At 37.0% G+C, this 27,546-nt stretch overlaps 1 protein-coding gene across 5 annotated transcripts in view; it reads left to right on the forward strand.

Moving 5' to 3' along the window:
- The first annotated feature begins 7,270 nt into the window (after positions 1-7,270).
- Positions 7,271-27,546, forward strand: part of CNNM2 (cyclin and CBS domain divalent metal cation transport mediator 2) — a 406,635-nt gene continuing 386,359 nt past the window's right edge. For 2 of the 5 annotated variants that reach the window (XM_053692455.1, XM_053692457.1), the window contains exon 1: positions 7,271-8,895. In XM_053692455.1, coding sequence (XP_053548430.1) covers positions 7,422-8,895 — 1,474 coding nt within the window. In that variant the 5' untranslated portion in view covers positions 7,271-7,421. The remainder of the gene's footprint in view (positions 8,896-27,546) is intronic. The other 3 variants (XM_053692456.1, XM_053692458.1, XM_053692459.1) reach the window with 2 other exon arrangements.

A 27,546-nucleotide genomic window follows, 5' to 3' on the forward strand; every position in this document is an offset into this window, starting at 1 on the left:
GGAAAAGCCTATGTCTTTCCCTTGGTATCAAACACCAATATACAACATCATTCCACCCTCAAGCTAACGGACAAGTAGAAAGAATAAATCAATGGTTGGATGAATACCTACGTTGTTTCTGTTCCTATCAACAACATAACTGGATAATATTTCTACCATTTGCAGAATTTGCGTACAATAATCTAACTAATTCTTCAACTAAACTTACTCCGTTTTTCGCGAATTATGGATATCATCCTTCTTTCACTCAAGTTTCCTCTACTCCTTCAGATTCTCCCCTGGTGGATGAATTCAATAATTCACTACAGGATAATTTCAATTTTATTAAAGACAATATTATAAAGGCACAAAATTCACAGAAGTACTACTATGATTTAAGACGCCGGGAACCACCTCGCTATCAAATTGGAGACCAAGTTTGGTTATCAACCAAAAACTTAAGGATACAAGTACCCAGTAGGAAATTGACTCAAAAGTATTGTGGACCATTCACAATTGTGAAAGTTGTTAATCAGAATGCGGTTACACTTAAATTACCACCTTGTATGAAAATACACGCTACTTTTCATGTTTCCCTCCTTAAGCCTTATACTCCAACGAGATCTAAAGCACCTATACTCCCATCCTCACTCAGCATGCAAGACTCGGATGTGTATGAGGTTAAGGAACTCCTTGATTCACGTTATTCTAGAGGAATGTTACAATACCTTGTGAGGTGGAAGAATTATTCGGAAGAAGAAGATAATTGGGAGCCTGCTTCTAATATTTACGCACCTAGGTTGGTGGCACAATTTCACAGGAGATTTCCGGACCGTCCCAGGCCTCAAGCTGAGGATCAGCTTGCTTGAGGGGGGAGTCATGTCAGGAATTGTGGTTATGCTGTACCTTTAAGGAATTCAACCAATAGGATTCTTCCTCCTCTCATTTAAACACCTGCTCAGGTTACAAACGTTGCTTAGTATTTTGTTATTTTCACTAGTAACACTGAGCCTTGCTACAGCTGAAGTACTGCCTTCTCTCTGCATTTGTTTAACCTCTTGGTCTTTTGTGTTTGCAAATAGGAACTACAGTCACTGGAATCAATTCCTTTTATCTAGGAACTTTCTGTTTGCACATTCCTGCACAGCCAGTGACTGCAACTAAATATTCATCTACCTTATCAACACCCTCCAACTGCCTTCCTCCAGACTCACCATTGTCTACTTAACAAAGGTACTCTGCAGATGTACATACTTAATTTTACCTTATATTTCTTGTGAATTGCATAATATCAGTTTAAGCTCTCCACTCTGTCCTGTGACATCACAAGCTCTGCAAAGACTCATCTGTGCACACAGAACAGGAAGTCTCCTCCCCTCCAGATCAGATACCAACATTCAGAGACTCTAGTCACTGCTGTGAGCTTCACAAGAGATTCTGTGAGTACACAATGTTTTATTGAACAGACTTAGCATTTAAGAAACTGCTACTTAATTGTGGATTGCATAAAACATATAAGGTTGTCTAAACTGCTACTGAATTGTGGACTGCATAAAACATATAAGACTGTCTTACTTCTCATGCCTGATTAACTCACTCACTGCAGCTTTGCATAAAACATATAAGACTGTCTTACTTCTCTTGCCTGATTAACTCACTCACTGCAGCTTAACTGTTAAAGCAACTCTCAAGTATATTCTAAGGAAAAGACAAAGTAAATCCACCTTATTTTTATTTTTTCTTACTACTCAGTTAATTTATCTTTAAAGTTCCATCATCTATAAATAATAGATTGAATGGATACCAAAGTTATATCTTGTTTGTACATTCTCCATACCAACTTAACCTTTGCAAACTAAATGACACTATACTACTTGGTTTCACTTTGAAGCTAGTGTTACCATATCAATTAGTGTTACATTCAAATATTTCTAAATCTTACACTAATCATGTTTGTGCAAAAGCACAAAAAACGATCGTGGAGGGGTGGGGGGGTTGGTTTGTGTGTGGGGAAGCTACACTACAGAAAATTTCAACAAATTAAAAAAACAAACCATTTTTTTCTTCTAAACTGGGTACTGGCAGACAGCTGCCAGTACCCAAGATGGCGCCCATTAAGTTAGAGTGGGAGGGGATAGAGCTGTTTGGGGGGGGGGATCAGTGAGGTTGGGGGCTAAGGGGGGATAGTACACAGCAGCATATGTAAATATGCTTAAAAAATCATTAAAAAAAAATATATATAGCTTTTATTTTAGTACTGGCAGACTTTCTGCCAGTACTTAAGATGGCGGGGACAATTGTGGGGTGGGGGAGGGAAGAGAGCTGTTTGGGAGGGATCAGGGGGTCTGATGTTTTAGGTGGGAGGCTGAGCTCTACACTAAATCTAATATTAACCCTGCAAGCTCCCTACAAGCTACCTAATTAACCCCTTCACTGCTAGCCATAATACACGTGTGATGCGCAGCGGCATTTAGCGGCCTTCTAAATACCAAAAAGCAACGCCAAAGCCATATATGTCTGCTATTTCTGAACAAAGGGGATCCCAGAGAAGCATTTACAACCATTTGTGCCATAACTGCACAAGCTGTTTGTAAATGATTTCAGTGAGAAACCTAAAATTGTGAAAAATTTTATGTTTTTTTTAATTTGATCGCATTTGGCGGTGAAATGGTGGCATGAAATATACCAAAATGGGCCTAGATCAATACTTGGGGTTGTCTACTACACTACACTAAAGCTAAAATTAACCCTACAAGCTCCCTACATGCTCCCTAATTAACCCCTTCACTGCTGGGCATAATACACGTGTGGTGCGCAGTGGCATTTAGTGGCATTCTAATTACCAAAAAGCAACACCAAAGCCATATAAGTCTGCTATTTCTGAACAAAGGGGATCACAGAGAAGAATTTACAACCATTTGTGCCATAATTGCACAAACTATTTGTAAATAATTTCAGTGAGAAACCTAAAGTTTGTGAAAAAAATTGTGAAAAAGTGAACGATTTTTTTTATTTGATCGCATTTGGCTGTGAAATGGTGGCATGAAATATACCAAAATTGGCCTAGATCAATACTTTGGGTTGTCTACTAAAAAAAAATATATACATGTCAATGGATATTCAGGGATTCCTGAAAGATATCAGTGTTCCAATGTAACTAGCGCTAATTTTGAAAAAAAAAGTGGTTTGCAAATAGCAAAGTGCTACTTGTATTTATGGCCCTATAACTTACAAAAAAAGCAAAGAAGATGTAAACATTGGGTATTTCTAAACTCAGGACAAAATTTAGAAACTATTTAGCATAGGTGTTTTTTGGTGGTTGTAGATATGTAACAGATTTTGGGGGTCAAAGTTAAAAAAAGTGTTTTTTTTTTCAATTTTTCCTCATATTTTATAATTTTTTTATAGTAAATTATAAGATATGATGAAAATAATGGTATCTTTTGAAAGTCCATTTAATGGCGAGAAAAACGGTATATAATATGTGTGGGTACAGTAAATGAGTAAGAGGAAAATTACAGCTAAACACAAACACCGCAAAAATGTAAAAATAGCCTTGGTCCCAAACGGACAGAAAATGGAAAAGTGCTGCGGTCATTAAGGGGTTAAATTTCAGAGTGAGAACAGTATCTTAGTTTAACCCAGTTTCACTTTCCATAGACTGCTCTGACTAGCCGACCTTGTGCGTAGATTGAATTCCTGGTGAGAAATCTCTTAAACAGTCAATCACAGCATGTGTGTAAAGTGTTCACATAAGGGTCAGACTTTACTAAATAACCTTAGATAGTGAGATTCTGAGATTTTGTACAACCTTCTTTATTACTATATTAAGCAACCTCCTCACCCCACCTCCACTCCAAAAATAAAAACAAACAAAAAAAGAAAGTAAAAAACATGACACTTGCCAATGACATTTTATTATATTTTATTGTTTGACCACGTGAGAAAAAGTATATTAAATATATTACTGTATTTTGTTTGTCATTCTCCAGGGACCATCCTAGGTCACAAATCTGACCTTTAGAATGTATAAAGACTTGGCAAGTCAAGTGAAAGTCAAGTCTCAAGTCATTGCTGTCTAAGTCAAGTCACAAGTCTTCCTTGATTATGTCGAGTTGAGTCAGAAGTCATCTAATTTGTGACTTGAGTCCAAGTCAAGTCCAAGTCATGCGACTCAAGTCCACATCTGGTTCCTGCAGATTGCTTCTCTTTCTGTATGTATATAGACACCAACAAAGTTTAAAGTGACAGAAACATTGGAAGTATCCTGGGGCTATACAGGCATACAATACTCCATAAAGCAGCTGCTACATAGCAATTATCTAACATAAGCATTGATTGGTATGTTGTGTGTGCTGTGCACAGACTATAGATACCAATCAGCGCCTGTACACTTGGCACTGATACAGCAATAAAGGGATATGAAACCCAAACGTTTGTTTTGGGATTCAGACAGAGCATACAGTTTTAAAAAAAAGTTTCCAATTTACTTTTATTATCAATATGGCTCGCCCCCATGGTATTCTTTGTTGAAGAGATCCCTATGTAGGTGTCTGGAGCACTAAATGGCAGGAAATAGTGCTGTCATCTAGTGCTCTTGCAAATGGATAATATTGTTGCAAAACTGCTGCAATATAGTGCACGCTCCTGAGCTTACTTACCTGCTTGTCAACAAAAGATAGCAAGAAAATGAAGAAAATGTGATATTGAAAATAAGCTAGAAAGTTGCATGCTCTATCTGAATCATGAAAGAAAGAAAAATTGAGCTTCATGTCCCTTTTAAAACAACAAATCTGAAAAAAAGCCTTTAAAGGACCAGTCAACAGAGTAGATTTGCATAATCAACAAATGCAAGATAACAAGACAATACAATAGCACTTAGTCTGAACTTAAAATGAGTAGTAGATTTTTTTCTGACAATTTTAAAAGTTACGTTTATTTCCACTCCCCCTGTACCATGTGACAGCCATCAGCCAATTACAAATGCATACGCATACCATGTGACAGCAATAAGCCATTCACAAATGCATACACACTTATTCTTGCACATGCTCAGTAGGAGCTGGTGACTCAAAAAGTTTAAATATAAAAAGACTGTGCACATTTTGTTAATGGAAGTAAATTGGAAAGTTGTTTAAAATTGTGTGCTCTATCTGAATAATGAAAGCTTAATTTTGATTGAGTGTCCCTTTAACACACTTTGCTCTGCAAAGCATTTCCCAATAAACAGCCCCAGTATTCTAATGACAGTTTAAAGGGATAGTCTAATGCAAAAATTAAATTCTCTAATTCTCTAAATGCTTGTGCGACTAGTGCAGCTGATTGGATCAGTGGTGGGGTTTGGTCTGCACCAGCAGTGCTCTGCAGGTCCCAAGCATCATTTCTACTGTGTGTTTAACCACTTTGTGGGGTTAAATACACAGGATTTTAAAGGTAGATAGTCTTAAAATTGCATGCTCTAATGCATAAGAGCGTATCATTTGTAGAGCATTATGGCTCTTAAATTTGTGTCATAGCAGCCACTTCTAACTCTTTCAGAACGTGTGGTGTTTGAATACTGGTGCACTGGGCATTGGCAGCATATGCGTGTATGCAGCTAAACGATCTATTTACTAGAAGCATTTTTGCTAATGGAAGTTTATTGCAAAAATGCTTCTGTTTAAAATGTAAATGTACTCGTGCTTATTTCAAATTTGACCTTTCTTTCCCTTAAAGGGACATGAAACCCAAAAAAAAATATTTCATGGTTCAGATAGAGAATACAATTTTAAACAACTTTCCAATTTACTTCTATTATTTAATTTGCTTCCTTCTCTTGTTATCATTTGCTGAAAGGTTTATCTAGGCAAGCTCAGGAGCAGCAGAGAACATAGGTTCTAGCTGTTGATTGGTGGCTGCATATATATATATATATATATATATATATATATATATATATATATATATTGTGCATTGCTGATACTTCAACAAATGATAACAAGAGAATGAAACAAATTAGATAATATGAGTAAATTAGAAAGTTGTTTAAAATTGTATTCTCTATCTGAATCATAAAAGAAAATGTTTGGGTTTCATGTCCCTTTAAATCACAGTTTTCAATAAAAAGGGAAAGACAAAAAATTGCTCTATGTGCAATTCCTTTTAGTTCTTAAACTCATATTATTAAATCCGATTTCTAAAAATGAAGCATATACCATTCCCTACTAGAAACACAAAACTCCATTTGACACCAGGAGCTATGTCTTGTATTTCAGATATCCCTAAAATGTAAAAGAGCTCGCAAAGGTCAAACTGGTCTGGCCACAAGCCACTAATGTCACTAAACCTAAATGTAGAACTTTTTTTTTTCTTCTTTTTTTAAAGATACTTTATTTAGACCACTCTGATTATACCTGTGTGTGTGGTAAATCATTTATTGTTAACGATCAGTCGAATATAAATTCTTCCTTCAGTCTGCGGCAAAGTACTTACAATTCTCCTCTAGCAGTGGTCTTTGCTACTTGTCTCCTCAAATTCTTTGGGAGTTTGACTCGCAGTGCGGAACCTGCTCAGTGATTTGTTGGCGGAGCGGGGACACATTCAAGAGGTCTATTGGCCAACGAGAGTGTAAAATATTGGAGAGACAGTGAAATAAAAAAAATAAAAAAATATCACGCTAGTGTCCTCTAATTCAAGGGCTTCTCCTACCAAGAAGAGATTTTTAATTTATTTCTACAGAGCTTCTCATATGTGCAATGAGATATTACCGTATGCTCCACAAAATGACACAGCAGTTGATCGCGATGTTCCAATACGCTCGCCGATACCTAACGAATTTAATATGTAGGTTATTTTAGGTTCTTCTCTTTTTTCTAAAATAAAAACATTCAGTTATTATGTTTTTATTGTAAAGTTTTTTTTTAATGTAACTTTATATGCATTTTATAAGCCACATTATAGAAAGTATTATTAGTATTAGATGATAATTATTTACTACTCAATCGTTCGCAATAGTAAAGCTGTATCGCTGCCAAGCATCCAGCTGTATCTAAGCATTGCAAGCACATGTCAAAACTCCCCTTTTCTCAAGCCGGATGCAAACCACGCCCTACACCACTGTAAACACGCCCATAAAACATGTACACCACGCCTCCTCATGCTTGTAAAGCGTTTCTATTGCTCTCCAGGGTTATTTGGGACATGAGCATTCGACACACCCCCTTCAGCTGTCAATTTTCTCCGCCCACTTGGCTGCATACTCACCTTCTGGTTGGGTACTCGGAATGTCGGTCATCAGGTGCCCTCAAGAATACTGGTTCAACTCGGAACTCTACTGCTGCCTCCTGTCAGAACCCAGGCGGGTGTCAAGCTATGCGGGGCTGCTGTGTCCTGGAGGCGACATGAAGGCAGGACGTGATTGGGCGTGAGCATTGTGTGCTCTCCCCTCCTCACCCACACTAAAGATGGCGGGCAAGTCTGTGGCACTGCCCACTCTCAACATGGCGGCATGCAGTCATAGCCGTGTTTTGGCTTTGGTCTTCTTAGCATTTAGCTACTGCTTGGTAGGATCATGCCTTGGGGAAGAAGAAAGTGAGAAGACTGTCATCATTGGGTTGAGGCTAGAGGACACTGATGAAGTCTCCGCCATGGAAGATGGAGCGCTACGAGTGAGTGAAAGGACCCGGGTTAAGCTGCGGGTATATGGGCAGAACATCAATAATGAGACCTGGTCTAGGATCGCCTTCACCGAGCATGAGAGGACTAAGGTGCCCGGTGGCAATATGGGGTCAAAGGATGACACCCAAAACTTCCACCCGTGCGGTATCCGCACCTCGGACATCATTATCTTACCATTCATCACACTGAATAGAAAGACTTCAGGAATTGTAGAGATAGAGATCAAACCACTGCGGAAGACAGAGAAGAGCAAGTCCTATTACCTCTGCACCTCTCTCTCCACACCTGCAGTGGCAGCTAGCTCTGGTGGTCACCAGCCATGGACAGAGACCACTTGGATCTACCACGATGGGGAAGATACCAAAGTGATCGTGGTGGAGGAGAAGAAGTTCTTGCTGCCATTCTGGCTGCAAGTGATCTTCATCGCTCTGTTGCTCTTGCTGTCAGGTATGTTTAGCGGTCTTAACTTGGGTCTCATGGCCCTGGACCCCATGGAGCTGAGGATTGTGCAGAACTGTGGCACCGAGAAGGAAAGGAACTATGCCAAAAGGATAGAGCCGGTGAGAAGACAGGGCAACTACCTGTTGTGCTCCCTGCTTTTGGGCAACGTGCTGGTGAATACCACTCTGACCATCCTGCTGGATGACATTGCAGGGTCAGGGCTGGTGGCTGTGGTTGTGTCCACCATTGGTATAGTTATATTTGGGGAGATAGTCCCCCAAGCCATCTGTTCCAGGCATGGGCTGGCAGTGGGAGCAAATACCATCTTCTTGACCAAGTTCTTCATGATGACAACTTTTCCAGCATCCTTCCCAGTCAGCAAACTCTTAGACTGTATTTTGGGACAGGAGATAGGAACCGTGTATAACCGGGAGAAACTGTTGGAGATGTTGAGGGTCACTGACCCTTACAATGACCTGGTCAAGGAGGAGCTCAATATTATCCAAGGGGCTCTGGAGCTGAGGACGAAAACTGTAGAAGATGTCATGACTCCTCTGAGAGACTGCTTCATGATCGCAGGGGATGGTATCCTGGATTTTAACACCATGTCTGAAATCATGGAGAGCGGTTACACCAGGATCCCCGTTTTTGAAGGGGAGAGGTCTAACATCGTGGACCTTCTTTTTGTTAAAGACTTGGCCTTTGTGGACCCTGATGACTGCACACCGCTTAAAACCATCACCAAGTTTTACAACCACCCGCTGCACTTTGTTTTCAATGATACCAAGCTGGATGCCATGCTGGAGGAGTTTAAAAAAGGTGGGAGCTTTCTATTCGTTGCTGCTTCTTCAGGCATTGTAGCTGAGCCGTGGAGGGAGTGACAGGGACAAGATAGGCTGTGACAGGCACAGGGAAGTCTAGGCACTCGGCGCTGCTTGCACTAGCCTGGGACGCAAAGAGTCGTGCGCTGGGGCCACCTCTCTGGCTTACAGCAGGGAATAGAGCGCTTGCATTTTATTTTATAGAATACAGGCAACTGTAGCCATAATCAGATCATATAATCATTATACACAGTACTTTACTAAGCAACTGAAAACCAATAGAGCGGATTATGATATATATATATATATATATATATATATATATATATATATATATATAAATATCATACATACGCTAGGGACTTGGAAATGTAACAGGCTGAATATGTCATTTATGCTCTGGCCCATGCAGTTTGTTAAACTCCCAATTATTTTTAGATTTCATGATTAATTTTGTTTGTATATATCATTTTTCTACAAGTATGATTGAAACTACTACAAATTAAATTCTTTAGCTTTTCTGAAAAAAAAAAAAAAAAACATTATGTATACAATATATATCAATCTTATATGTTGTATTTATTATAGCTATGGTGCTTCTGTAACCGAGAATATATGGTTAAAACATGTTTGGCTTCTCAACAGGTTGCTAAACTATTATTATAGTGACTGCCAAATTCTGAAAACAAGAACACTGCTTTTTGGTTTAACTTGTGCTGGCTGCTAGGTATTAAAACCCTAATCCTAGTGATTGAATTAGTACACTAGGGATATGAACCAATGGGTTAAAAAGCACCAGCTACATGGGTTTGCTGTCAAAGTACAGATACTATATTTGGATTAGGTATGATTTGTTTTTTTCAATGTGTAATAATTTGAATTAAAAAATACCTTGGGGAAAATTATTTACCTTCTATTATAATTTGCCTGTACTTCAGTACAGTAGATATTTATCTCTATATTTTTATGTTGATAGTTTATTATCTCCAGGCTTATCTTAGCGTTCCTTTGTACTAATATCTGTACTAGCATTTATCTTTAAATCTTAGATAAGGAATGTTTCTCTGCATATCTTTGGACTTAAATGTAAAGGCACTAGGTTTCTCTGAAGTGTAGTTGGCACAAAAGTCAGGATTTTCCTTAGGAACACACAAACAAAGCATGCATGGTTTGGCTGAGTTATGCAATTAAGAGGCTTATTTACTGCCTGGTTTTGTAGCACATTTGGGGCAAATATGTCTTTGGAGCAATGTTGTTCATTTCAATTTAAAATATTTTTCTAGTTTGTATTTGTAATTCAAAGAAAAATAACTTATTGACTGTAAAATTACACTGATGATAACAAGGTTGATGAGTAAGCAAAAGTGTCTATTTTTTTCTTTTGCAGAAAAATGTAAAATTAAATGATAGAAAAGGATAAAAAAAAATACAGGTTGTGTTGCTAAATATTAATCAACACCTGATACTTGTTAAAAGTTACAGTGATCAATTTATTAGTAAAGGATTATTCAAGTTTATCAGAAATATTTTGAATGTTTTTGTAATATATAATGCTGAGATTTTTATTTTTTTTTAACATTAAAGTTCAGTTAGTTAAACAATGAAGCGAAATTGCACCTTGACTCCTATTTTTAATGTTTTTTTTTTTTTTAAGATTATTATGCATATGTGTAAACAAAACTTTTGCTTAGTTCTTAAAATGTGTGTGTGAAATACTCAATTATCTGGTTGGCTGCTAAGTTTCACATTTATTAAACCCTCTCTTACCTTACTATGGTGTTGATCTCTTTAGCCCCCCTTAAACAGCGGAGTTAGGACAGCGGAAATTGTGTGATCGATGGTTGATTAATTCTGGTTTAGCAATTTATCATTCCAATTGGTACTTATTTTGTGTGCTCAGTTTGACCAAGAAAAACACTATCAGGTGTAAATATTCAGATTACATCATTAATGTATAGATAGCCTTGTTTGCCTCAGCTAAATGTTTCACACAGAATAAGGATTGAATGAGAGAAGATTACAGTTCATGACAACCATAAAATATTTTACTGTGGAAAGATTTCATAATGATGCATGTGTGTGTATGTATGTGTATATGTATATGTATGTGTGTGTATATATATATATATATATATATATATATATATATATATATATATATATATATATATATATATATATATATTCTATGTATTCAACACATATGTCTTCATTTTAAATGTGTTGTCATGTCAGTGTCCTAAATCGGTAATCATTGATTGACCTCTGAATTTTAAAAGTACTCCAGTATATTCTAAAGTTTTATATTGGGGATTGCAGTTGAACAAATGGATATTGTATACTTGATGATCAGCTATGTTTTAAATGATTGAGTTTTTCAGTATTGTTTAGGTTACAGGGTTCTAAACTTTGTTCGAGAAAAGCCACACTGGAATTTAAATTTGGAGATCTCCAGTTTACTATAAACTAGAAATCAAAATGTCTTTGTTTGGCTTGTAAATACAAATATTTGCCAGGCTATCTGATGTATTGTAAACCTGTGTTACTCTACTAACCCAGACACACACAGACACTAATCTCTATCAGTACTTATTTTGTTTCTTTAAGAAAAATGTTACTAAAGTAATGAAACATTGTTAACTGGTTCTCACTTCTTGGAGAAATTGGAGGCCACATAAAATGTATATTTTAAACAAATAAGCAGTTCATATACTTTATAACTTTCAAAGGCTTTTCCTGTAATTTACCTCTGCAGAAACAGCAATGCCTAATCTATATTAACCTCTTAAGGACATATGATGGAATTTTTCCATCATAAAACAATTGAGCAAACTGAAAGCTGTGTCCTTAAAGGGTTAAACACCTTGTGATTACATATGTACATATGTCTGTTTTTGCTGAAGACCAAGTGTAAAAAATTTCAATTTTTTTTAATATCTCAACTACACCCACCTCTAGCCTTAGCTGGAGTAGGGTAGCCAATCTGGGCTTGTTAATAGAGTAGATACAGCTATCATTGTTTTGCAGTTTGTTTGCTGGTAATCTCTGCTGAGGCCAATTAGGAACTAGTAGTGTGCATTTCCAGTTCTCAGAAACCTCACAATTTTTAATTACATTATATGTAAAGGGGGCAAAATTAAACTTTATCCTATATTGTTAACTTCTTGTAACATCACCTATAAATATTCAACAGCAATGTCTTAAAGTGATGGTAAACTTTACATGTTTTTAAAATCAGGCCCAGAATCTAAGCAGTATTTTACAGGGACTTTAATTGATCACTTCTAATGAAGATGTGCTGTAACGTACTTTTTAATCTAGCCGTGCCATTATAATACCCCGCTCTCCAGTCACCCACTTCCAAACTATATTTTTTTGTGAGCTAATGTTTGAACTGTTCTCCAATCCGTGCTCTAGCTATATGGCACTTTTTTTTTTTTTTTTGTAACTTGAGAGACGATTGGTGAATAGTTGAAACCGTTGGCTCACAAAAAATATAGTTTTGAAGTGAGCGGCCGTAGCGCAAAGGTATTAGAATGACACAACTAGATTAAAAAGTAAGTTATAGCATATCCATATTAGAAATGAACAATTTAAAAGTCCAACGAAAATTATCGCTTTGATTCCGAACCTGATTTTAAAACATGTAACGTTTACCATCATTTTAACCCCTTAAGGACCACCACCACACTTTTCCATTTTCTGACCGTTTGGGACCAAGGCTATTTTTACATTTCTGCTGTGTTTGTGTTTAGCTGTAATTTTCCTCTTACTCATTTACTGTACCCACACATATTATTATATACCGTTTTTCTCGCCATTAAATTGACTTTCTAAATATACCATTATTTTCATCATATCTTATTTACTATAATTTTTTTTTTATAAAATATGATGAAAAAACGAAAAAAACACACGCTTTTTCTATCTTTGACCCCCAAAATCTGTTACGCATCTACAACCACCAAAAAACACCCATGCTAAATAGTTTCTAAATTTTGTCCTGAGTTTAGAATTACCTAATGTTTACATGTTCTTTGCTTTTTTTGCAAGTTATAGGGCAATAAATACAAGTAGAACTTTGCTATTTCCAAACCACTTTTTTTTTCAAAATTAGCGCTAGTTACATTGGAACACTGATAACTGTCTGGAATCCATGAATATCCCTCAACATGTATATATTTTTTTTAGAAGACAACCCAAAGTATTGATCTTGGCCCATTTTGGTATATTTCATGCCACCATTTCACCGCCAAATGCGTTCAAATAAAAAAAAAAAGTTCACTTTTACACAATTTTTTTTCACAAACTTTGTTTCTCACTGAAATTATTTACAAACAGCTTGTGCAGTTATGGCACAAATGGTTGTAAATGCTTCTCTGGGATCCCCTTTGTTCAGAAATAGCAGACATATATGGCTTTGGCATTGCTTTTTGGTAATTAGAAGGTCGCTAAATGCAGCTGCGCACCACACGTGCATTATGCCCAGCAGTGAAGGGGTTAATTAGGGAGCGTGTAGGGTTAATTTTAGCTTTAGTGTAGTGTAATAGACAACCAAGGTATTGATCTAGGCCCATTTTGGTATATTTCATGCCACCATTTCACCGCCAAATGCCATCAAATAAAAAAAAAAAAGTTAAATTTTTCACAATTTTATGTTTCTCACTGAAATTATTTACAAACAGCTTGTGCAATTATGGCACAAATGGTTGTAAATGCTTCTCTGGGATCCCCTTTGTTCAGAAATAGCAGACATATATGGCTTTGGCATTGCTTTTTGGCAATTAGAAGGCTGCTGAATGCCGCTGCGCACCACACTTGTATCATGCCCAGCAGAGTGGAGGGGTTAATTAGGTAGCTTGTAGGGAGCTTGCAGGGTTAATTTTAGCTTTAGTGTAGAGATCAGCCTCCCACCTGAAACATCCCACCCCCTGATCCCTCCCAAACAGCTCTCTTCCCTCCCCCACCCCACAATTGTCCCCTCCATCTTAAAGGGACATGAAACCCACATTTTTTCTTTAATGATTCAGATAGAGAATACAATTTTAAACAACTTTCTAATTTACTTCTATTATCTAATTTGTTTTATTCTCATGGTATCATTTGTTGAAGAAGCAGCAATACACTACTGGTTTCTAACTGAACACATGGGTGAGCCAATGAAAATCGGTATTTAAATGCAGCGACCAATCAGCAGATAGAACCAAGGTTCTTTGCTTGCCTAGATAAACCTTTCAGCAAAGGATAACAAGAGAAGGAAGCAAATTAAATAATAGAAGTCAATTAGAAAGTTGTTTAAAATTGTATTCTCTATCTGAACCATGAAAGAAAAATTTTGGGTTTCATGTCCCTTTAAGTACTGGCAGAAAGTCTGCCAGTACTAAAATAAAAGGTATTTTTTTTTTTCTCAAAACCCCAAGATATTCTGCTGTGTAGGATGCCCCCTTAGCCCCCAACCTCCCTGATCCCCCTCCCAAACAGCTCTCTAACCCTCCCCCTCTACCTTATTGTGTGCCATCTTGGGTACTGGCAGCTGTCTGCCAGTACCCAGTTAGCCATAAATAATGTTGTTTGTTTTTTTTTTTTAAATCTTTTTCTGTAGTGTAGCTGCCCCCCCTCCTCTCTCCCACCTTACCCTCAGCTAAATAGAACTGTACCATAGTGTAGAGTTCGCGCCCGCCGCCCCCGTGCACGCACGCTCCCCCGTGAGTCCCCCCATGCGCGCGTGCGCCCCCACACGTGATCACGCCCCCCTGCAATGACTTTCCTCCATCGATGGCCGCCCACCCGCCTCCCTGCAACGCCTTCCACCCTCCAACGATCATAGCCATCAATGTCTGATGCAGAGAGGGCCACAGAGTGGCTCTCTCTGCATCGGATGGATAAAAAAATGTTATTGCAGGATGCCTCAATATCGAGGCATCACTGCAGTAACATGAAGGTGGCTGGAAGCGATCAGGATCGCTTCCACCGCTTGAAAACACCAACGACGTACAGGGTACGTCCTTGGTCGTTAATGACCTTTTTTGTAGGACGTACCCTGTACGTCGTTGGTCGTTAAGGGGTTGATGTTTTTAAACAAATATTAACATTTTGCAGTTATTTTAACAGCCAAACTCCACCCGCCATTTGCCTTATTTGTGGAGCCAATCTCTGATTTAGTCCAAAGACAACAAGTCTATTCCCGGTTATTATGTTAGTAGAAAGTGCATTGTTTGGCAGTTGTTATCAGATAAAGTCAATTATGGACAGATATGTAGCAGAGTTAGCCTTGATACGTCAGCAGGTACATTTCAAGTTCTGGAAATTAGAAATTGCTAAACTTTTACTGCTAAATTACATGAAGGGGGCAAAAGAAATAATTAAAATATATTGCAAAGTTGTTTCGTTATGCATAACTAAGCATCTTTATATAAAAACCTTAAAGGGACACTGAACTCAAAAATGTTCTTTCGTGATTCAGATAGAGAATGCAATTTAAGCAACTTTCTAATTTACTCCTATTATCAATGTTTCTTCATTCTCTTGCTATCTTTATATAAAAAAGAAGGCATCTAAGCTTTTTTCTTGGTTCAGAACTCTGGACAGCAATTTTTGATTGGTGGATAAATTTATCCACCAATCAGCAAGGACAACCTAGGTTGTTCACCAAAAACGGGCCGGCATCTAAACTTACATTCTTGCATTTCAAATAAAGATTCCAAGAGACTGAAGAAAAATTGCTAATAGGAGTAAATTAGAAAGTTGCTTAAAATTTCATGCTCTATCTGAATCACAAAAGAAAAAATTTGGGTTCAGTGTCCCTTTAAGGTGTTTACTTACTGTCCCTTTTTAAAGGAAGGGAATTATGTTTTTACCCTTTCTTCCCAGAGTGCTGGAGACCTAAAGTACATAACGAGAATGCTTAAAGGGACACTAAACCCAAATCTTTTCTTTCATGATTCAGATAGAGAAAGCAATTTTAAGCAACTTTCTAATTTACTCCTATTATCAATTTTTCATTGTTCTCTTGCTATCTTTATTTAAAATGCAGGAATGTGATGCATAGGAGCCGTCCCATTTTTGGTTGAGAACCTGGGTTATGCTTGCATATTGGTGGATGAATGTCAGTCACCAATAGGCAAGCGTTATCCATGGTGCTGAACCTAAAATGGTCTGGCTGCTAAGATTTACATTCATGCTTTTTAAATAAAGGTAGCAAGAGAATGAAGAAAAATTGATAATAGGAGTAAATTAGAAAGTTGCTTAAAATGTCATGCTCCATCTGAATCATGAAAGAAAAAAATGTGGGTTTAGTATCCCTTTTAAGTTAAACCTCTTAACAACAATTGCAAGGGTTTTACAGGGCTTTAAAGAGACAGTGTACTGTAAAGTTTTCTCCACTTTAATGTGTTCCCAATGTTCTATTTTACCTGCTAGAGTGTATTAAATTGTTTACAAATAACTGATTTAGCTTTATTTTGTCATTTTAAATAACTGCTTTTGCCTGCTGTGTCCCCACCTATACTGAACATTTCAATACTTAAGTATTCACTATGAAAAAGCTGTGTAAATATAATCAGGAAAACAAATTACACTTCCAGTGTGTGTGTGGGGGGTCATAGAGATAAGTACTTATGCTCATAATCATCTGTATACAATTTGTGTGTTTAAAAAGGAGTGATAATGTATGGCAAATTGGTATCCCTGTAAGCCCAACACACTTTAATGGGATGTGGTTTCAAAGAGCAAAACCAGCTAGTTCATATTCAAAAATAAACCTAAAGGAATCGTTTTCTATTCATTTTATATTTTTCAGCTGGTTTAACAAGTCTATGGAAACCCATTAAGGGAAATCCAAGTTTTACAGTACACTGTGTCCCTTTAACAACACAGGTATCGCTGACAGCTGTGTGCTATTTCTGCATGCCTTAGGCCGGTCTCTCCACTGTCAGACCCACACTGTTAAAGGGACATAAAACAAGTTGGGATAGAGACAAAATATAATATGTACTTTAATTACTTTACCTGCAAATTTATACTGCAGTACCTCACCATTTACCCTTTATTTTTAGTTTCTGAATTGTAAAGCTCTAACTCCCCCCACACATTTCCTTCTATGGCTGTATCTAGATCTATTGTTCTTTTGGTAGAATGCAAAAATGCATAGGGATTAGCTGCTGGAGCATGCCTAGAAGCTGTGAACTCAGTTGAAATACAACGCCTGTGTCTAAACACTGATAAGAGGGGTGGAGCTGGATGCTCATATTTTTTTATTTATTTTTTTTCTTAAACAATTTCTATATTGTAGTGCCCCCACCCCGCACTCCGGTTTCATATGCAGGCAGAAGCCATGAGCTCAGGAACTCCAGCTCTCGACTGTAACTTAAAGTGATTGTAAAGTTTAACAAATTAAAGCCTGGTATCTTAAAAAATACTCCTAAAAACAGGGGCACTTTAATTCATTAAACTTTATGACGCTTTAAAAATTTTTAAAAAGTACCTTTTCGTTACAGACCAGCGAACCTCTGCACGCTTCTTCTTCTGTATTTTACATGTGGATCATGAATCTGGCTTCCTCCAATCGTTGCATACCCCACGAGCTGGACGCCAATGGGGCACGCAAAGATTGGAGAAAGCCGGATTCGTCATCGATCTGGAAAATACAGAAGAAGATGATGGTGGAGGATTGCCGGTCTGTTTACAGTAATGAAAAGGTAAGTATTTAAAAAAAAAAAAAAAAGCGTCATTGTAAAGTTTAATGAATTAAAGTGTTCCTGTTTTTAAGAGTATTTTTTAGATTCTGGGCTTTAATTCGGTAAACTTTACAATCACTTTAACAGCCGAGACTGCTGGAGCTTCCTGCAGCTCCGACGTGTATATATACGTTGTGCGGTACGATAAGCAAAGTACCGCACAATGTGTATATATACGTTGCAATGGGTTAAAGGAACATGAATCCCAACATTTATTTAATGATTCGGATAGAGCATACAATTTTAGACAACATTCCAATTTACTAATTTTCTTTGTTCTCTTGGTATCTTTTTTTGAAAAGCATAACTAGGTAGGCTCTAGCGCTAGGAGCTAGCTGCTGATTGGTGGCTGCACCAAGATACCATTTATCATTCGCTTACCAATGTGTTCAGCTAGCTTCCAGTTGTGCATTGCTGCACCTTCAATAAAGGATATCAAGGGAATAAAGCAAAATTGATAATAGAAGTAAACTGGAAATTTTGTTTAAAATTGTATGCTCTTTCTGAATCATTAGAGAAAAAATGTGGATTTCATGTCAAGTAAACAACTTTCCAATTTACTTCAGTTACCAAATTAACCTTTTTTTTATTTCCTTTGTTAAAATGCATACCTAAGTATGCTCAGGAGCATACACGTGTTGAGTACAATATATCAGCAGTGATTGCAACTAAGGAGATACATATTTCTAAAGGTTTGTGATCAACATCTATATTTGTAACAATGTTACAAAACATTCTTGCAAACACTGCGGTCATATATGGCTTAATAACATTGTTACAAAAACTGCTGCCATATAGTGTTCCGGACATACACACTCTTCAGAACTTACCTAAGTATGCTCTTTAAAGGATACCAAAATGACAAAGTAAATTTGATAATATAAGTAAATTGTTGAAAATTGGACGCTCTATCAGAATCATGAAAGTTTAAAGGGACAGTCAAGTTAAAAAAAAAAAAACTTTCATGATTTAAATAGGGCATGCAATTTTAAACAACTTTCCAATTTACTTTTATTACCAATTTTGCTTTGTTCTCTTGGTATTCTTAGTTGAAAGCTAAATATAGGAGGTATATATGCTAATTTCTTAGACCTTGAAGGCCACCTCTAATCTGAATGCATTTTGACAGTTTTTCACCACTAGAGGGCGTTAGTTCATGTGTTTCATATAGATAACATTGAGCTCAGGCACGTGAAGCTCCTAAGAGCAAGCACTGATTGGCTAAAAATGCAAGTCTGTCAAAAGAACTGAAATAAGGGGGCAGTTTGCAGAGCCATAGATACAAGGTAATCACAGAGGTAAAAAGTTTATTACTATAACTGTGTTGGTTATGCAAAATTGGGGAATGGGTAATAAGGGGATTATTTACCTTTTTTAACAACAAAAATTCTGGTGTAGACTGTCCCTTTAAAGGGATATGAAACCCAAAATGTTTCCTTTATGACTCGGAGCATGCAGTTTTAAGCAACTTTCTAATTTACTCATATGATCAATTTCTCTTTGTTCCCTTGGTATGCTTTGTTAAAAGTGCAGCAATGCTTTACTGGTTGCTGACTGAACACATGGTTGAGCCAATGAAAATCAATATATATATGCAGCCACCAATCGGCAGCTAGAACCTAGGTTCTATGCTGCTCTTAAACTTTTCTAGATAAACCTTTCAGCGAAGGATAAGAGAAGGAAGCAAATTAAATAATAGACGTAAATTGGAAAGTGGTTTAAAATTGTATTCTCTATCTGAATCATGAAATAAACATTTTGGGTTTCATGTCTTTTTAACAGAGGCTTTATGTGAGTCATTTATAACATAATCTTATAGCAGACAGAGATGAGTTCTACTTTGCAATATATACTTCATAGAGTATTGTAGTAATCAAAACCTCTAATTGCTGCACTTCCTTGGTGATGGTTTTTGTGGAGATGCACTTAAGATTTATTCTGTCTCCAGTGCTTGACTTTCAAGTGATTGCAGTTTTTACCACTAAAGGGATTGTAACTTGATTTCTCACTAGCATTAGGCATCACTAGAAAGCATTACAGGAAGGAAATAATATTTAGGAGTTGGGTAGAAACTATGAATCTGCTGAATTTGTAAATGGAGCACAAACCAAGCCTGATCTGTGCGTATTCTCTGCGTTGAAAGTCTCTAGAAGTAGGTTAATCTGATTAAGGCCTCAACAAATATTTAGAACTATGGCTCTTAAAATGTTTCTTCTGTCCTGTGTGTATTTGTCTTTATGCTTTTTCATTTTTAACCCCTTGAGTGCTAATGACGGCTCTGAGCCATCAGAGTTTCCCACTCTGGTGCTAATGACACTAGCACTCTCACACCTTGAGGGAGATCTGGGGGCTCCCACCCGCTCCTACTACGGAGATCGGGCCTGCATAGTGACAGGCATCGCCGGGGCTTCACGTTATGTGTGGTGACGTCACGCGCAATAACGTGATGACGTCACCACACAACTTTATTTATACCCTTAAAAAAGTCTTAGCACCCAGGTGGGAAAGTGCTTAGCACTAAGAGACATGAAAGCCAAAATGTTTCTTTCATGATTCAGATAGAGAGTGCAAGTTATAAATGAATTTATTTACTACTTTTTATCAAAATAACTTCATTATCTTTGTATCCTTTGTTAAATGAGTAGCAATGCACTGATGGGAGCTGGCTGAACATATCAGTTGAGCCAATGACAATAGGCATATATGTGCAGTGACCAATCAATCATCAGCTAGCTCCCAGTAGTGTATTAGTAGTGTTCTTGAGCCTACCTAGGTATACTTTTTAACAAAGGATACCAAGTGAACAAAGCATTTTAGATAGGAAGTAAATTGCACAATCTATCTGAATCATGAGTTAGCCATGGTCATTATGTTGGTATACATTACATTGTTTTGCAGTTGTTTTCTGCTGAAGCTGTTTAGATACAAATATGTAGCATGGTTAGCCTGAAGTCTGCCGTGTACATCTCAAGTTCTGACAATTAGAAAATCCACAATTTTTAGAGCTAAATTACATGAAAAGGGGCAAAATAAGTACATGAAAATGTATTGCAAATTTGTTTTTCTAAACATTTTATATTAAGATCTCAAGGTGTTTAATGTCTATTTAAAATTCTTACCCACTGTCCAATCATGTCAGCAAGTGTCTAGCGTATGTTATTAGGATGTTGTTGATTATAGTCAGTAGTAGACACGTGGTGCTTTCTGACTTTTCGGGAGGAAACGAATGTTGAGGATGGCAATGGCCAGTGGCATTCGGCTCTTTTCGGAGCCGGATATCTTCTTGTGAAAGTGCAACACACTGAGATCCGGATTTGCACAAGAAGGAATCCGGTTCCAAAAAGAACTGAATGCTGTTAGCAGCTGCCTTCTTCCGCATTCGGGAGCTAACTAAGCTGCAGAATGCACAGACCTACTAGTGTGCATTCCAGTCCAGAAATAAACAGACACTTTCAAAGGTTCTTTATTTGCTATTCCGTGTTTATTGCAGTCTTCATTCCAGCACTGCTGCTATTTAATGTTTAATGCAGCACACATTCCAGCACTGCTGCTATTTAATGTTTAATGCAGCACACATTCCAGCACTGCTGCTATTTAGTGTTTAATACAGCGCACATTCCAGCACTGCTGCTATTTAGTGTTTAATACAGCACGCACATTCCAGCACTGCTGCTATTCAGTGTTTAATGCAGCGCGCACATTCCAGCACTGCTGCTATTCAGTGTTTATTTAATGCAGCGCGCACATTCCAGCACTGCTGCTATTCAGTGTTTAATACAGCGCACATTCTAGCACTGCTGCTATTCAGTGTTTAATACAGCGCGCACATTCCAGCACTGCTGCTATCTGTGTTTATTGCAGCACACATTCCAGCACTGCTGCTATTTAGTGTTTAATACAACGCACATTCCAGCACTGCTGCTATTCAGTGTTTAATGCAGTGCACACATTCCAGCACTGCTGCTATTCAGTGTTTAATACAGCGCGCACATTCCAGCACTGCTGCTATCTGTGTTTATTGCAGCACACATTCCAGCACTGCTGCTATTTAGTGTTTAATACAACGCACATTCCAGCACTGCTGCTATTCAGTGTTTAATGCTGCACACATTCCAGCACTGCTGTTATTTAGTGTTTAATGTAGCGCGCACATTACAGCACTGCTGCTATTTAGTGTTTAATGCAGCACACATTCCAGCACTGCTGCTATTAAGTGTTTAATGCAGCACACATTCCAGCACTGCTGCTATTCAGTGTTTAATGCAGCACACATTCCAGCACTGCTGCTATTAAGTGTTTAATGCAGCACACATTCCAGCACTGCTGCTATTCAGTGTTTAATGCAGCACACATTCCAGCACTGCTGCTATTTAGTGTTTAATGCAGCACACATTCCAGCACTGCTGCTATTCAGTGTTTAATGCAGTGCACACATTCCAGCACTGCTGCTATTTAGTGTTTAATGCAGTGCACACATTCCAGCACTGCTGCTATTTAGTGTTTAATGCAGCACACATTCCAGCACTGCTGCTATTTAGTGTTTAATGCAGCACACATTCCAGCACTGCTGCTATTTAGTGTTTAATGCAGCACACATTCCAGCACTGCTGCTATTTAGTGTTTAATGCAGTGCACACATTCCAGCACTGCTGCTATTTAGTGTTTAATGCAGTGCACACATTCCAGCACTGCTGCTATTTAGTGTTTAATGCAGTGCACACATTCCAGCACTGCTGCTATTCAGTGTTTAATGCAGCGCGCACATTCCAGCACTGCTGCTATTCAGTGTTTAATGCAGCGCACATTCCTGCACTGCTGCTATTCAGTGGTTAAGGCAGCGCGCACATTCCAGCACTACATTAAAGTCTAAAGGGTGACGGTACAGCATGTGATTGGCTGTATCACCTATTCGCATCATATTGAAGTCTTGTAAAGAAGGTATTAGGTGTTATTGCTTGCTGTTGTCCCATCATAAAAATGAAGGTGTATAGCAAATAACTTAAAGGGATAGTAAACCATAAATTAGTGGCGTATTTAGGTTTTGTGCTGTGCTAGGCATTCCAAATTCTACCCCTCCTCCAAGTTTTTTAACCATAATATTTCTTTGGTCTAAGTGTAACATTACTTTATTTTCATAGCATTTCCAAAGTTGATATTCACCATGGCTTGTAAAACACCTGCATGCACTTGCATTTTTTTGTTGTTTTACTTTTATATATAATTTTGCACTCATACTGAAAAAAAGAAAATCATGCAAATTTTATTACTAGAAGGTAGGATGACAAATTTACAGAGAATGTCATCCCAAAATCCCTAAATTTCTTAACTGTATTAACTATATATATATATATATATATAAAACTGAGTGGTGCCTGGCGGCATTGGTGACATTTACGTGTGAAGCACTTATACCTTGTTTTCTTGCTGGTCACTGATTAATAGCGGGGACTCAACGGCAGTGAACGGAGCTGTTACACCTTTTTAAGGCTTGATATATACCTCATAGTTGTGAGGTTGATACATGTGAGTGCATTATTTTACTGTGGCATTTGTTATGTTGCAATAAATTATGTAGAAATATTCTCCTTACCCACAATATTCGCTTTACTCATTATTAGATTGTCTTTTTGGAATTCTATACTGCATGTGTATTTATACTAGTAGCATGGGTAAACGATCTGTTGTTTCTTTGCATTTTAATATATATATATATAGTCGCGGAGGATGAGGGAGAAATAGAGACGGACTGGGCAGTGCTGGGGAAGGATTATAGGGTTGGAGCAGCCTCTTGGATTTTCTTTTGGTGTCTTAAATATTGTATTCCCAGGCTTGGCCTTCAGAGCCTGTCTTCCGTGTCAAATACAACAAAACAAATGCATAATAATCATCGTCCCCCTTAGAATCCTCCAGTTATTGAGCAGAGATGGGTGCGATAACTCCTAGTCCCCACAGAGCCGACAGAAAGTGCTGCCCCCTAATATGCCGCCCTAGACAAGTGCCTTATTTGCATAGGTTATAATACGCCCCTTCTATAAATACACACTAGACATAATGATGCATTCAATGCAAAGATTAGCCTTAGAATAATATGTAGATGTATTTTTACCATTATATTAGTTGTTTAAATATTGAAGATATAAATGTAAAGGTTTAGGTTTTATAAAGTAATGGACGCCGCCATGTTTTCCATTTATCTCTGTCTTCTGATGAGAACAATTAGAGATATATATATTATATCAGGCAATAAAGTTTGTGTAAACAAGGTGGTATGGAAACCCACACAACCTTGTTTCGATAGTTTCAATCACAATCCGCTCAATTGCAGATAAATCAGCCAACAGAAGAACAACTCTGTGACACATTTTTAAAAAACACTAAGGTTGTTCTACTGTTGGCTGCTTTACCCAGCGATCAAGTGGTTTGTGATTGAACAACCCTGTGACACGTTAAAAAACACAAAAAGCAGCATCAATGGTGAGGGCTGGAGAATATAAGAAAATCACTTTATGGACCATCATAATAAAGCTTGATTTTTATAAGGTGAAGAGATCAGTAAAGTAAATCATTGTCCTCAATTATAGTATAAAAATTAGTTTACAGTCCCTTTTTAAAGAAAAGACAAATTACAGAAATGATTACTAAAATAGGGATATTCTTCATTGCATTTCTAAGTAATAGAATATGTTAAAGGGACAGTCTACACCAGAATTGTTTATTGTTTAAAAAGATAGATAATCCTTTTTTTTAGCCATTCCCTAGTGTTGCATAACCAACACAGTTAAATAAATGCACTTTTTATCTCTGTGATTATCTTGTATCTAAGCCTCTGCAAACTGCCCCTTGTTTCAGTTCTTTTGACAGACATCCATTTTAGCCAATCGGAGCTTGCTCACTGGAACTCCTTGTGCATGAGCACAGTGTTATCTATATGACACACATGAATTAACACCATCTAGTGGAGAAAAACTGTCAAAATGCCCTGAGAGAAGAGGCGGCCTTCAAGGGCATAGAAATTAGCATATAAACCTCCTAGGTTTAGCTTTCAACTAAGAATATCAAGAGAACAAAGCAAAATTGGTGATAAAAGTAAATTGGAAAATTGTTTAAAATTACATTCTCTATCTGAATCATGAAAGTTTAGTTTGGACTAGACTGTCCCTTTAATATCAACCTAAATATTTTCTGATATTTTTTTTTATTACAAAGTAGATATAATAAATGATACACAAAATCTTTATAGTAAATGTGTTTACCTTGATATTTTTGTGCTTTAATAAACCTCAGACTCTATCCGAGAGGTGCCTAGAGTTGTTCTGAATAATAGTAAAAAGAAAACTGCTGGTAGGGTTCATTTGTCTAGCAACTTATGTCTCGTTAGTAATAATAACTTTTGTTGCATAGAAAGAGTTGGTTGCTTGGCTCTCCAGAGTTTCACTGCAATTTTAAGAGCTTGCAACATTCAAACACTGAAGATCTTTAAGAACTTAAAGCAGTGTATATTTTCTTGTTGTTTTCTTGCTTTAATAAAAAAGCACTAAGCAGTGGGTTATACTTAATAGTAATCTTTGCAAAATGAATTATTCATTATTTTTAAAATGATTTTACCTTTTTATTTCTTATTTTTAACTTAATTTGTGTTATTAAACTTCTAGAGTAAATTGAGCTGGTTTAGTGTTCAGATGCTCATGCTAGATGCAATGCTATTGCTAGAGAGACAGTAAGTCTGTATTTATGCAGAAGAAAAGCCACGGCGTGCGGCTGCACTAATCCGAAACACACAAGGAGGCAACAGGTCATCCAATAGAAAGCCAGCTATACCGGAGTGCAGTAGCCAGGTTGATCGAACCCAGAATACAACGCCAAAGAAAAAAAGATAGGCAGACACTACTCGGGGATGTAAAATAGAAGAAGAAAAACACTTTATTAGCATCCAGTTAAAAATCCAGGAGGCAATAAGCACCAGAGAAGGTGCAGACAAACAGACAGTCAAAGAGGGACAAACGTAAGTCTGTATTTGCTCATGCTCAGAAGTGGCAGAATGAAACTTAAGTTTAAAATATGTCAGCTCTCACCCTGAGGGCAGGGGCTCCAATTAGAAATTCTAAGGGCTAATTTTGCAAGAAAATAAGTGAGTTGTTTACTGTTTTTTTTACACAATATGTTTTTTTTATGTTTACTTTAATTTAACATTTTTGTTTTTACCATAGGACACTGTTTAATATACTTTTAATTGTTTAATTGCTGTTAATGCCCCTTTATATCTTTTTGTTGATTCATATATTTGAACAGTTGGGTTGTACACTTTGGACACAGTTACTGAATACATTTGAACAACTTGCTTACTAAATGCAATCTGTGAAATGGACAAATAGATCTTTAGCATTTAAGAAGTATGATTCCCCATCTGATGAGGCTTCTGAAGGTCCCTTGCACTCAAATGCATTGGCTTCTAATTTCATGCTGGAGCCATAAGTGCTTTTAGCTTGACATCAAGCAGACTGCATTAATGAGACTAAATTACTTAAAGGGACATAATACTCATATGCTAAATCACTTGAAACTGATGCAGTATAACTGTAAAAAGCTGACAGGAAAATATCACCTGAGCATCTCTATGTAAAAAAGGAAGATATTTTACCTCACAATTTCCTCAGCTCAGCAGAGTAAGTTCTGTGTAAAAAGTTATACTCAGCTGCTCCCAGCTGCAGGTAAAAAAAATTAAAAAAATGAAGAAATGAACAGCAGCCAATCAGCATCAGCAGTGCTGAGGTCATGAACTCTTACTGTGATCTCATGAGATTTGACTTAACTCTCATGAGATTTCATAGTAAGCTTCCTTTACCTGATTGGTGAAATAATATGAGAGTGCACGATGCTAGTCCCTTCAGATGTCCCAGGACAAACACACTAAAATGCTGCTTAGAAATCCTTTACAATGGGAGGTGGCTACTGAGGAACTTTTGAGGTAAAATATCTTTCTTTTTTACATAGAGATGTTCAGGTGATATTTTCTAATCAGCTTTTTACAGCTATGCTGCATCACTTTCAAGTGTTTAAACATTTGGGTATTATGGCCCTTTAAGTGATATACTTTCACCTCCAACATCCACGTTAGTTTAAAGGGACACTGAACCCAAAGTTTTTCTTTTGTGATTCAGGTAGAGCATGCAAATTTAAGCAACTTTCTAATTTACTCCTATTATCAATTTTCTTCGTTCTCTTGCTTTCTTTATTTGAAAAAGAAGGCATCTAAGCTATTTTTTTTGGTTCAGGCCATGGAAAGCACTTGTTTATTGGTAGGTGAATTTACCCACCAATCAGCAAGAACAACACAGGTTGTTCACCAAAAATGGGCCGGCATCTAAACTTACATTTTTGCATTTCAAATAAAGATACCAAGAGAATGAAGAAAATTTGATAATAGGAGTAAATTAATAATGAACCCAAATTTAATAGGAGTAAAATTTGGGTTCAGTGTCCCTTTAAATGTAATTATGGATCTAATAGAACTGAAAATAATGTAAACTCTATGGAGTGATAAAGAGATAAGTAGTTTTTAATCTTTGTTGCATCTTAAAAATGGAACCTTGCTTTTGAAAACCTTTTCAATATCCACCAATTAAACTGTGGATAATATCCCTATCAACTAGTGACTGCAGATACTTCCGTACTAGTTTTCCATAAACCCTAATTTCCTAAATTTCATGTTATCTTCATTATTATCATTTTGTGCAAAAAAAAAAGAAAAAATCTCCACTATTATTATTAATTATTATTATTATAATAATAATAATACAATTATAATAACAACTATATATATATATAGTGTAATATACTAATTAGGGGTGTAGTTTGCTCTGTGTTACAAGATTGACATAAGCCACATTTCTTACATTTCCAATGTAATATCTTAC

This window comes from Bombina bombina, chromosome 9, assembly GCF_027579735.1.
Source record: "Bombina bombina isolate aBomBom1 chromosome 9, aBomBom1.pri, whole genome shotgun sequence".
Classification (NCBI taxonomy): Eukaryota; Metazoa; Chordata; class Amphibia; order Anura; family Bombinatoridae; genus Bombina; species Bombina bombina.